This window comes from Lutjanus erythropterus, chromosome 15 (assembly GCF_056507025.1).
Source record: "Lutjanus erythropterus isolate fLutEry1 chromosome 15, fLutEry1.hap2, whole genome shotgun sequence".
Lineage (NCBI taxonomy): Eukaryota > Metazoa > Chordata > Actinopteri > Lutjaniformes > Lutjanidae > Lutjanus > Lutjanus erythropterus.
The window spans coordinates 25,581,574-25,595,546 of record NC_139331.1 but is presented as its reverse complement, the minus strand read 5'-3'; the positions used below and the strand labels follow the sequence as shown (position 1 = coordinate 25,595,546).

Sequence of the window (13,973 nt, the reverse complement as noted above, 5' to 3'; positions counted from 1 at the left end):
TCGCCGGTCATTAGTTTTCAACTTTAGATGCAAGAACTGAGTTGGAGTTAAGATCTGTATAAACAGATATCTGCATATGAATGCAGACACATTTTTGAAAAAGGCAATAAAAACCTAAATCATCATGAAAAAATAGCCGGTTGGTTACCAGACTGCACCAATACAATCTGTCTCTCTCGCTCTCCACTCAGACTTTTTACCTGCATACAACCAAACCCTGCTTTAACATGATGATAAATTCTACATAACAACATCTTGTCCCTTACCTGCAGATTCTGCATTCATATGCAGAATCTGTTGACAGAGATTTATACAATTTAAGAAAATAATCTTAGATTGGGTTTTAGACTTTTAATAAAAAAAAGGCTGCTGCAGCTGTAGGTTTGGAGTTTGAAAGATTAGACAGGGGGAATCTAAAGAAAAGATGCAGTTGAGTTGCATAATAGAAGTTGTAGGAACTGATGTTTTTTTACAGCTGGACCCACACGAGGGATTAAAAGCTCCATCCTTACCATCCTGCCAACATTTTGATGTGTGTCCCTCAAACCTCCCTTCATGAAAATTCAGTGATACGTCGCTAGTGACACAGTGTTGAGTATATACAGCTGAAACACTCATTTGATTTACAGTTATCTTGTTGATTATTTTGATAATAAGCCCAGTGGTTACAGCACATGCCACATCCGCACACAGTTGCACCCAATTCCATCCGTCACCATTGGTTGCATGTCGTATCCCTTTTTCTCCCCTGTTTCCTGTCTGCCTCAGTCCCCATCCAATCAAGGCAAAAACAATACCCAAAAATAAAACTGCACAAGTCAGGTCTGATATTTATTTTGTACACTTTTACTTTACTACGATGCCAGGATTGTCTTTTGAGATCAAAGTCTTTGTCTTGGCCAACACTGCAGCAGAAAACTTATTCCGTTTCTTTCCTCATTGAGATTCTTTACCAGAACTGTAGGTCTAAAGGTAGATGGTGTTATATGATGCACAGATTGTGAAGTTCTTTGTAATCTGAATTGACCTGACATGTTTTTACTGGTGCACCTTCGGTGTGCAGCTGTTTTTATGGTTTGTTTTTCATGTGCAACATATGGGTGTAATGTTTGGGTGTCTCCACACTTTTGGCTTTGTATCGTTATATGATACAAACACAGATGCAATATTCTTTATTAAAAGTGACTTAACATGAAAGCCAAGAATGGACGCATTTATACCGGTGTTTCCCAACCAATTTGTATCTAAGAAAAGCTGAGAATAAGTGATTATTTCCAGTACCAAAAGAATAATAATGATTGATTATCACAGGGCTTGAGTGGTCACAGAGGTGTGAGGACAAAAAAGATTATCTTTTAAATAGTTTTGTATACAGGCTTTTGAATAAATTGTAATTTTAGTTAACATTTGCAGTCTAATTTAGCTGTATAATTGATTTGTATAAGACAAATATATGTTTAAGCGAATCATTTTGTAACCATGGTAACAGGTATGCACATAAGCACGGGTATTTTCCCAGATTAATAGATCAAAAGTTGTTAAAACTAAGTCCAAGATCATTGCTTTGGTCCCCGTGCTGCTATACTCTATATCAGCACTCATGAAATGCCTCTTGTCCAATGAAATTACTTGGTCAGAACTAACTGTTATATAAAAAGCCAATATTGGCTAATGGTTATATTTTAAGCGTTTGATTTTGTTTTGAGTATGGTGGCAGGTGTAACTTTTATCCCTCTTTGCTGTCGCCTTCTGCAGCGATCATTCTGCAGCGCCATGATGGATGAGCTGCGTGTGTCTCTGAAGTGCCAACGCCGTCTCAAACAAAAGCCTCAGCCGCCCGTCATCGTCAAGACAGAGGAGGTCATTAACATGCACACGTTCAACGACAGGAGACTCCCAGGAAAGGAAACCATGGCATGAACGCTGAGCATACACCCCCCCTCCTCTCCCGCCTAACACACCCCTCAATTAAAACCACGGAGGGGTGACGGAGGGGTCAAATTATCGCTGACTTAACCACAGACTGAGGTTAACAGTCAAAAACAGGATTCTTTTGAACCCACTTGCTTATGTAGACAGATGTTTCCTGTGGAAATATAGATACCTGAGCAGTGTCACCTCACTGTGACGTTCACTCTTTGAAGGGAGCTGGAAAGAAGGAAGGACTCAAAAAAAAAAAAAGAAAAAAGGTCTGTAAATTGAAAGAGGATCCAAGCGGGTTTGGGACAAAACATTGAGTCTGGTCCACAGTAGAGGTGGACTTAAACACACAGACATAACACATATAGGCACACACACACACACACACATGCACACACACACGCGCACACACACTCTCATCTGACGCCTGTGCAGAAGGGAAAACTCTATTGTGACAGTAACACCAGATGTAGTTTTTCTGTTGATGTCAATGCCCTTTTGTCTTACCTCCATGTGTGTGTGACCCCATCGGTCCCTCCCTTCAGTGGCTTGAGTTTCTTTTCCAATGATTTGAACACTAATCTCACACCAACAAGGGGAACGGTAGTCAGTGCCAAATGGTTTACTATGAACTGATGTATAAAAGTGATGTTTAGTTGGGGATCATCTATGCTGACCTTGTCGAATACTCATCGTTTTCTTCTGTAATGCCTTTCTCGTGCCAAAGTTCTGCCATTGTAAAGAACTTTCTACCATGCCTATTATTATGTTCAAAGCCTCTACAAGCAATGTATACTGTCAAAAGTCCTTCTTCATGTCCGCAGTTTTCACTCTGTATCAGTTGTTGTTTAAAAATGCAGGATTTCTACAAAAATGTTTGTTTTTGTACAAGAACAAGAAGTTTTGTAGTACTTTGTATCATGGTAGCCCCTCCTGTGGACAAAATATGTAGCAGACACCAACTCAGCCCTCAAGCTCTGTCAACTCTTGGCTATTTGGGGCTTCAGACTCTGCTGTGTAGGGTTCATTCCTCTCATCAATCAGAGATCCAGTCTTTTGTCTGTCCGTATCGTGGGGCCAGCTGTGCATGCCGTCTGGGGACAATGTGGTGGGTATAAGAACAATGAAACTGTAAACCACGTGGTGCTCAAAGTAGAGGAGGTGACTCATTCTAGAAATTGGATCTGTCAGCAAAGTCCTACTGACGACGAGTGTGGTAGCTCTGATGAGTCACCACGAAAGACATAGTAAAACATGCAAATTGCTTGTTGCTTGTGTTAAAGATAAACATAACTGTAGTTGCCAAGCTACACTGCTGTTGCCAGACTACCTTTTGCCTCTAGTAGACTGAAAAAACTATAAAAAAAAAAAAATGCGTATCAAGATCTAAAGATCTTAAAGGTTCAGTGTGTAAGATTCAGGGGGATCAATTGGCAGGAAAGGAAAATAATATTCATAAGTATGTTTTTATGGGTGTTAAATAAGAATTGTTGTATTTTTGTTACTGCAGAATGAGTCGTTTATATCTACAGATGCTGCAGGTCACGAAATGTTGAAGCGCCATGTTTCTACAGTCATGCCGAATGGACAAACCAAGCACCGGCTGTCGAGACGGCCCATCACACTTTTCGTGAGTTTCTGGGTCACTGTAGTTTCTTCTGCACGGCTGGAAGGGGAGGGTGAGGTGAGCAGTATTCAGTTGGTTGCAATCTACAGCGAGATTAGGGAGAATCTAAATCCAGAATCTGAATACGTCAATGGGGAAAGCACAAATAATGCAATCAAAACAAATATTTCTTCTATCCAAAGTTTCATATTATTATTTGGAAAAGTCAGCTCTTTACTACATTTCCAATGCAAAACAGAATCTCCTAATTTATAAAACATTTATTCAGGGATTTTCAATATTCCCCGTTTCAGTTTATAAAATTTAGTTTAGCTAAAAGCAAAAATAGAGACAAATGAAAAGTTTGTGATATGAGGTATGAGGATGTGGAGATATATTTCATAAATAATTATATGCAGATATTAAATCATTTTGATGCTTTGTAGGAACAGAAATTGCATTGCTAATGGATATTCGGTCAGAAAATAAAATGTTTGACTTCCAGTATAAACCACATCCACTTCTGGTCTTCTAACCCATTACAGACACAGCGACAGATAATTTTGTTGGTTGAACAGATGTGATGATGCGTCTGTGTACCTGTACACTAGATGCCACTAAATCGTACACACTGGTCCTTGAAGACGTAATTAGCACAAACTGCTTCACTGGTAGATTGTAGAAAATTAGTGAAACTGAAAAGGAAAACAGTTAAAGTAATCCCACAGCACCTACAGGTTCTCTTTTAAAAATAAGGATAAGAAAATATGATGACTCAATAACAGACATAATATATAGATGTTTGCATTATGGACAGGCAGTTAATATTGATAATTGGCTATGAATAAAACTCAAGCTCCACTTAGTCGCTGTTCGGTAGCTTTCAGTCATATCACATGATCCTCTGGTTGCTGTGTCAACTTCTCATTGAGCTCCTTAAAGGTTCAGATTATTTTAAGTTATTTGAAGTGTGGCTGTATGAGGTACATATCGATAGTCGATGGTGCCAAGCGACATGTACCCAGTGTGGAGAAGCAGAGAGGAGTACCGGCAGGAAAGCTTAGCAATGTAATACAGTGGACAGGGTGAGCAACAAAAGGTACTTAAGCCACTTAAAAAAGGTCCCCCTACAAAAAAATCGATGTCAGTTTAAATGTACGCTATATTTAGAATATTTTCATCCCTTTACCCTGCAGTCAGACGGCCTTTTCTGACAGGAAAACGCTACTATATAGGCCAAATATTTTTTCTCCAAACCATCCAGGAAGAGACCAGCAACTCCAGTTTTCTGCCACATGAAATCACTGATTAGCTTCCATGCTGGTGCTCCTCTCTGCTTCCACCCTCTCAGGCTTGCAGACTGCCGTCTACTGTATCTAATACACTGACTATCAATAAGTATCACATAATGCGAACTATCGATTGCATTAAAGTGCTCATAAAAAAATGAAAAAACTCCAACTGGGGAACTCCATCTACCGATGAAGCTCATGTGATCTGATCAAAAGTTCCAGAACAGCAGCTAAGTGATGTTTTCTCAATTGCTGCCCCTGAGGTCACAAATTATATGAATATAGGTTAACGGTGCAGCCGCAGTGAATCTGACATGGGAATAATAAGCACTTGCTGCATGTCACCGCAGTAAACGTCTCACCTCGACTCGTCGTGTGCCAGGTGTTGCTCCACTCATGTAGATTGTTTATCCACTAATTGTCTCCAGGTGTGTTTTCTCTTGACAAAGTGACATGATCACATTTGGCCCCACGACACCTCTTGTCTGTTGACTCCTTGTTCCATGTTGTGAAATGACAAGCATACTTGGTAGGTTACTTCTTCTTCACTGCCCCCGTCTTCCCACGCTACCCGGCTAATCGCTCGACCTGCTATTCCAGGGATTTCAGAGACAAAACAAAACACCCACTCGGGGGGCCAACCAATGCTAGCGATGACATCTCTGCTGTACATGAGTGGATATAGTTAATGATTTATTTAAAACCACCACACACACATTATGAAAATTGACAGGGAAGACATCGTCCTGAAACTCATTGGCGTTCTACCAGAGTTGCTTGTCATTTTCCACGCAGCTAAATCTAGTGGTGCGAGCTGAAGTGATTGAATACCTGGAAACATTTATTAGAAACGACTCCAAAAGGCTTGGCTGTCCTGTCGAAAACAAAATATGAGCTCATGGAATTTGACATTGATGCAAGGTTTTACAAATAATGTCATTAAAAATGTCATAATTGTAGTTCCTGCCTATGTTATTCATGCGACTGTTTCATATTCTTTTGGTTAACAGAAGACAGAGTGCATCAACGGGTGCTGTGAAGAATAATGATGAGCATTGTGCCTCATAGTATTCTGAAATGTCAAGCTCTTCTAATTGATTAAGTGCCCAAAGACGTGATTTGTATTATCCAAAGGAATGCATTAGGTAATTGCTAAATTGTTAATCAAATCAGGATTGCAAGCATGTTGAGCAGCTTTTTCTTTTTTTTTTTTTCCTCTGACTGGCTCGCTGGTCGGTCTATCCGCTTGGCGGTGTGCCGGGTTGTGTATCACTTTCTCTGAGTTTCTAAAATCACCCCTCAGAGATCACACAAACCCAGACGAGACCGCTAGCATACAGAATTCACACTTTATTTTACAATACACCAGTAAGACATAACAAGCTTTGAATTACATAAAAACTAGAAATACATTCTTTATTAGACAGTATAAGACCCCTTTTTAGAGGGTAATTAGGGATACATTATGACAGAACTGTACTGTAAACTAAAGTGTATTATTTCCCACTGTTGGTAATTAGGGGTGCATTACGACAGAATTGCACTGTAAACTAAATTGAATGATTTCCCAATGTTGGACCCTTAGTAGACTTTATCAGGGGGTAATTAGGGGCACATTACAACAGAACTGTACTGTAAACTAAAATGTATTGTTTTCCACTGTTAGATCCTTATCAGACTTTGTTAGAGGGTGTTTTTGCACACATTACAATGGAACTGTACTATAAACTAAAGTGAGTGATTTCCCACAGTTAGACCCTTATTAGACTATTAGAGGATAATTTGGGACACATTACAACAGAACTGTACTGTAAACTTAAGTGTACTATTTCTCACTGGTAGTAATTAGGAGGTGCATTGCAACAGAATTGTACTGTAAACTAAAGTGTATTAATTTCCACAATTAGACCCTTATTAGACCTTCTTAGAGGGTAATTGGAGACACATTATAACAGAACTGTACTGTAAACTAAAGTGTATTATTTCCCACTGTTGGACCCTTATTAGACCTTCTTAGAGGGTAATCAGGGACACCTTACATTAATTTTCTAGTTTCTGTCTGATCTGATATAAAGTTTGCCTTGTTATGTCTTATTAGTGAACTGTAAAACAAAGCGCAGCCTAATTCAGAGCGAAACACAAGAGACTGCACAGTGTGACAGAAAGGGCCCGAGATTGTTCCACGCCTTCTGACTCTCTTGATTTTTCATTGTTTGTTGTTATTTCCCTCCTACAGGCGGCGGCAGGCGGTCGGTCAGACAGCTTTGGGTTTCTGACAAGGTTTTTTGGAAGTAATGATGAAAACTGTTTCTGCAGCCAGAGCTCTGCAGCCACAACACAAATGGCCGCCCTGTCTGCCCTCCAGATTGACAGGGAAGGTCAGAGTATGCGTCAGTGCGTTCAGCGGGGACCGTTTAGTCTGTCACACTTATTTCCATCATATTAAGTCCTCTTCCTCCTTTTCCTAAGTGGTCATTGGAAAGGTATCCTTGGATAACATCTTGTTCATTAGGCAATTAATGGCCGAGATTGCGTTGTGGACAGAAAATTGCTTTCTGAATGTGACTTTGGTTTGTCATACAGATATTATAGGGTAATAGCACCTGCCAAGGAAGGTTTTGTGAAGGAGGATATATATTCCTCTGCTCATTTCCTGCAGGTTTTAATAATTCAGGATCCCAGATTAAGAATCGTGTACTGTGAGCCCACTTTGATTTTTTCCTTTCAAACAAGCAGCAGTACATGTACTCATAAAGTCATTACATATAGCAAGGTTAGTTGATATAACATAGTGCACCATGAGATGTTATAAACATATCTACCATCAGAGATTTTGCCATACAGTGGCATTTATTCCATTAAAGGGAAAATTTGCCATTTTTTATGTGGATGTTCAGTCTGTTGATGGTAAATGTAGTTAGTTGAAGCAATAAATTCCTCAGTTCTGCTATATTTATCGATAAAGCTGAGGTCTCCTGTTGCAAAATCTGTTGCTCTTCCTGCATGATGTCACAGTGAGGTAGCCGGTGTTAAGGAAGAACTACAGGCTATTTCAGCTTGGATTCCTAGTCTCTGCCTCTGGGTAACCAAGGGGCATGCAAGATGAGAATTTTTGTCGCTCAATGCGATGTTTTGGCCAACAAATGCAATAGCTAAAGGCTGAGGTGGTGATACATGGTAACATCAGCACTGGAGTCACAAGCTTGTGCTCAGTGCATCCTGGTACATGAAGGCAAAGAACGGCACGGCTCCACGAGCAGCAGAACTCTGCTTTCTTGGTCAACATAGCAGCACTGAGGAATTTAGTGCTTCAAGACTGACTACATTTACCATCAATAATGATGAGGTGAAGAATTTTCCCTTTAAAATCCTTTAGTGTGTTAGAATATAAATCAATGAGCAGGACTTTCTTATGGAAAAACTGGATTTTTATATGATTTTTGCACCAATATATATCCCAATTCAGTTGTTTAAAGGCAAATATACAATTCATTTACTAATAAATCATAAAATGTCTGACATATCATCAGAGATCAAAGGAAAAAAGTTAAGTTGAAATACTTGCTTCTCTGACAGCAACATTACAGTCACAGTGTCCTTTGAAATTTCTATTCCATGCCTTGCATTTGATATTAATTAGTGTTCAAATTAATGTTGAATGAGTAAATGTCTGTATATGAGTTGTAAGAAATCATTACAAATCTTTTAGAAAGAGTAGATATTTAGAACAGTTAAATGGAGCAACATGTTGATGGGATTTGACAGGCAGTCACTGAACTCCAGTCTCAGAGCAGTGGACTTTTGTTTTCAGGACAACAGGCTTAATTGTACATTGACAGACAACTGACCTTGTTATTGTCAGTTTAGGATATTGTGCATGTCCTGCGCTCCTGCAGAGCTCCTGCAGTCTGCAGAGCTTTCCCAAATCTGGACTGTATGATAAATACGATTTCAACCTGTTAAGAACCACTAACATTACTGTAGACTATGACTCTTCAACAGGACGTCTGTGTCCTCTGTGGGGGCCTAGAGTTACTGCAGGGGAGGCACCAAATATATTATATTGTGCAATCATGTGAGCTGGCTGACCTACTAAATCAATGTGCGGCACCTATCCATAACAGTGAACTAGTTAAGCTACATATTATTGGAACACAGGCTAATTAGCTGTACTATTATCCCAAGAGTACAGACACTCCTGTGAGCCAGAACATAATGTTTTGTAACTTAACAAGCAAGAGACTCTGACCGAGGTGCAGAAACCACCTGCAAAAGTGCAGAGGGTGAGGCTAATGCAGCTAATATTAGTCATGCTACAGCTGCTGCTGACTTATCACCTCAGGTAAGCACAAACGAGGAAAGACTCCAAAATACTCAATGCAACGCATGTAGCACAGGGGCCCTGTTCTGTCTCTCCATCAGCTGAGGGGTCCGTGGCCTGCACATGCTGAAGTCCCCTGCTGCAGACTGACTTTCTATAGTCGTCTTTACTTGATTTTTACAAATGGTAGGCTATAATATCTCAGCATGAACATGATAATATGAAATCAGATGAACAGTAACAGTGGATGTTATGCATATTGCTCACCCCTTGCATACGGCGGTACAAACTGCAGCCAGGTATGAACATGCAAATCACTGCAACACATAAACAGAACAATGCTTGCAAATATCACTTACCTAAATTGTGCGAAAAGTCACAAAAGATTTTAACTGCTAAAGGAATTTATTTCATATTGTGGCAACAATATAGAATAGCATTTAACTGGTTGCTAAATAGACTTTCAGGTAAAAGAAACTGCACTTGTTGCTTCAAACAAAAACTCTAATTCAACATTTTATTCACCCTCCCTAAAGCAAATCCCAGAAACCTGGCACGCTCTGTGTAAATAATTTAATGATTTGTTACCATGTGGCTCCTATCAACAAAGCTAGTGGCGGTTTTTGGTGCGAGATTCAGCCTGCGGTAGATGATCCCCCTTCTGCAGCCATTTCAGGTCTAGAAATGAGCTTTGACTCCTTTCTGTGGAGTTCAGCATGTATAATATGAAATCCTGGGGAAATGCAATAAAAGGGGAATTGCGGTAACTGGCTGAGCCGTGCAGGCGTTGTTGGTTGAAAAGTGATGATTTGGTACGCGTTAGGATCCTGCCCAGCAGTGGCATGTGTCTGCCCAGAGATAGCACAGGGGGGCGTATTGGAAGAACCATTGGCCCCACATGAAGAAATCTAATGGTCTTACTGGAGCTATATGTGCAGATTCTGTGTGTGTTTATGTGCACAGTCTCCACCATTTGCCACCTGTATGTGGGTTTGCGTGCCCAGGGGGACAAACCCCGTTTCGACTGCAAATGAATTTCAATTTGAAGAAGTGATCTTTTGTGTCATGTAGCAATTTGTTTGGATGTGGTTTTCTATCTGAGTGTTTTTTTCCCAGTGGCAGATGTGTTGTGGTGGGTGGCAGCTGCAGAATGGAGGAGCACAGCTTGCTAAGTGATTCACCCTGCTCCTGGCGTCTCCGTTACCCCATGAGTCTTTTCACTGACAATGTTTTCATTTCTATTTGCTTTATGTGTAACTAGGATGGTGGGCTCGATGCTTTGACAGCTCTGTCAGAAAAATGACAGTGCTGGCTGTCTCTCAGAGTCAGGGTGAGAGAAACTAATGGGACGTTTGGAGGCTATTTCATTCTCGTGACCTATTCTGCGCTCGTTCTGAGAAAAACAAGGTTGTGGCTGAACGTGACACCAAATCGCATTTTCGAGATAGACATGTCGCTCGTGCTCAATCTGATAAAAATCCCCAGACTGATGCTGCAAATGAGCTAACTATCTGATGACATCTGCTGCCTTTTTTTTTATGCACACACCGGAAATAACAGTGTGGAGTGTCGAACCAGTCACATCTCCTGACAGGGGAATCGCTGTTTTCTTCACTGCTGTCAAATAGCACTCTCGTTCCCCAACAAAAAATTGTGCTCTCAAACAAATGTTCTCTCTCTACCCTCCTCCTCCTCTCTGCCTTTGAGTCATTCATACTGTTGATTCCACCTCTGGAGGAATACATCAGCCTTAACGCCTATTTCTTTCATCAAGGCAGCAGCTTTAAAGTAATTTTCTTCCTCTCATAGGGAGCCAAATGGAGACGAGAAGATGTCGATTCTCTCATCTCTTTGTCTGTCCCCTTTGATCTCTTTCAACATGAATTCCCAATGCACAGAAAGTAAATGGGATTTTTTTTTCTGTCTTTCTCTGGAGCATGGTTGATCATACAAAATTGACCAGAAATGACTCCTAATGACCCCTGTGTTTTACTCAAACAAAAATGAAAAAAAAAAAAAAAAGAAAACCCAAAAACACACTCCTGGCTATCACTACTCATAGTGCATTTTAATGAAGGATGAATAATTCAGGTTGCATGCACTTGTGGATATAATGATGCTGTGGACATCTTTATCAGGCTTAGGGAGTAACGGATTACATGTAACGGGATTCCGTGATTATAATACCCAAAAAAAGGGTATTTTAAGCCATTACAGTTACAGAAAAAAGACAATCAGATTATAGATAACATCAGCAAAAATAAGGGTTATTATCAGGATTACAATAGTTAAATGCATTAAAAAATAAAGAGCGACATTACGACACTTCATGAGTCTCCCAGTACCACTCTGGTCTCAGCAAAACCAGATAATTTTTACAGTCAACTCATTATCATGACCTCTTGTGAAAAAAAATACTTAAAAAAAACAAAAAAAAAACAAAAAAACACCACAGTAGAGTACAAGGTCTGTCTTCTAGCTGTGAAAATATTGGCATCATCCAAAGACTCAACATCTATTTTAAGTATTTACAGGTAAGACTAACCACTAATAGCTACACAGACCAGTTGCTAACATAAAATAGAGATCTTCAGCATTACAATTTAAAAATACATTTGAAAATAAACAACAGTATATTACCATGTGCACGAATCTCGCAAAATCCCTGTGGTCTCAGTGAAACATGGATGGAAATTTTGCCACTATTTTGTCTTTAAATCAGAAAAGGAGAAAAACACCACAGTAGAGAAGAGCCGTCTAGCTGTGAAAATGCTGTCATCATCTAAAGACTCGACATCTGCTTAAATATTTACAGGTAAGATCAACAGCTAACGTTAGCTATGCAGACCAACTACCAGTGTTAGCTACGCAGACCCACTGCTAACTTTAGCTACACAGACCAGCCACAAACTTTAGCTGTGCAGACCAACCACCAACCACCGTTAGCTACCCAGACAATGGATGTATTATAGAGAAGTGGATGCAGCGTTGAAGGTGTCTCCAATTATTCCTATGAGAGCTGATCAGTGATGCATAAAGCCAACTTCGGTGTCTGAACTTATGTATGTGCATCTGCATTGTGCGGCCCATAGAGCAAGTGCAAAGACTTTCTTCGACAGAGTGACTAACTTCCAGTTTAGCGTGCGCTAGCTTAAATGGGATGAAATGATTTAATAGTGAAATTAATCATTTTGCAGTGGTTATGACACTCAAAATTTTACAGATACTTTTTTTCTCAATCAAAGTATGATGGAAAATATTTGGGGGGCGTAGAGCATCACGTGACATTGGTTACTATGTCAAATTGGCTTCCAGGCCAACTGCTCTTCCTGGGGGCTTAACACAGACCAACCACTTACGTTAGCTACACAGACTGCTCGCTAACATTAGCTACACAGATGAACTGCTAAGATTAGCTACACAGACCACTCGCTAACGTTAGCTACACAGGTGAACTGCTAAGATTGGCTACACAGACCACTCGCTAACGTTAGCTACACAGGTGAACTGCTAAGATTAGCTACACAGACCACTCGCTAACGTTAGCTACACAGGTGAACTGCTAAGATTAGCTACACAGACCACTCGCTAATGTTAGCTACACAGGTGAACTGCTAAGATTAGCTACACAGACCAACCACTTATGTTAGCTACACAGACCGCTCGCTAACATTAGCTATACAGGTGAACTGCTAAGATTAGCTACACAGACCGCTCGCTAACATTAGCTACACAGGTGAACTGCTAAGATTAGCTACACAGACCACTCGCTAACGTTAGCTACACAGGTTAACTGCTAAGATTAGCTACACAGACCACTCGCTAACGTTAGCTACACAGGTTAACTGCTAAGATTAGCTACACAGACCAGCCGCTTACGTTAGCTACACAGAAATCGAGTTAGCTAGCTAACCTGTCAGTACTACTACTGCTACTGAAACATTTTGAGACTGCAGGTGGTGATGCTGGATACCAGGATGGTGTGGGGAGATGAACACAAGTCAAGTTTGAAATGTGAGGTGTGACTAGCATAACCTTACTTAACAAAGCACATTAAATGCATATTATGTGCATAATTACAGCTATTAACCTTAATGCGTACTCATGCATAACAAAAGAAGGAATAGCTGGAAAAACAATTACTATTCCAACATAAAATACAATTTCACCATATTTTGCATCAAGTTAATCCAAAAGTAATGGAAAGTAATGTAGTTACATTACACTGATGTTGTGGTATTTGGATTGGGTTACTGACAAAATTTGTTTACAGGTAATTATCAGACTGCATTTTTAAAGTAACCCTCCCAGCCCTGATCTGTACAGAGGCATGGCCATCTGTGTGTGTGTTTTTTTGGGGGGGGACAGGGAGAGTTTTGTGAGAAAGGACAGAGGTCTCAGCAGTGTATGCATGCCAGTGTGTGTTGTTCTCTGTCGCATTAACAGACAGCGGTTGTGATTTATCTTGTATTCCCAGTGCAGGGGCCCCCTCTATCTCACTGGAAAGGTTAAAGCATACAGCCTGGAGGCGGTACTACAAAGGTCAACATGCAGTTTAGGAATGAGGAATAGGACGATAGAGAGAAAGACGGTGGAGATGTGTACTCCTCTGCTTCTGACATCCTGAAAACACACACTGTATACTGTTTGCAGCAAAGGCCTCGGCAGTATTTATCCTTTAGTTCTCTCCATCCTTTTCTCCCCTGTCTTCTTCTTATCGCCGCCTCCCCGTGATACCTCCAATATCGCATGCCATAAAAATAGCTGACCTTGACAAAGCCATCTCCAGAGATTGTATATGACAAAAAAAAAGGGGGGGAGCCGTATAGGAAAA

General features: G+C 40.4%; 1 protein-coding gene across 2 annotated transcripts in view; it reads left to right on the top strand.

Annotated features, from left to right (window-relative positions):
• Nucleotides 1-2,802, top strand: part of LOC146314506 (glutamate receptor ionotropic, kainate 2-like) — a 114,309-nt gene extending 111,507 nt beyond the window's left edge. For both annotated transcript variants that reach the window (XM_084736883.1, XM_084736882.1), the window contains exon 16: nt 1,756-2,802. In XM_084736883.1, coding sequence (XP_084593009.1) covers nt 1,756-1,920 — 165 coding nt within the window. In that variant the 3' untranslated portion in view covers nt 1,921-2,802. The remainder of the gene's footprint in view (nt 1-1,755) is intronic.
• The last annotated feature ends 11,171 nt before the right edge of the window (nt 2,803-13,973 follow it).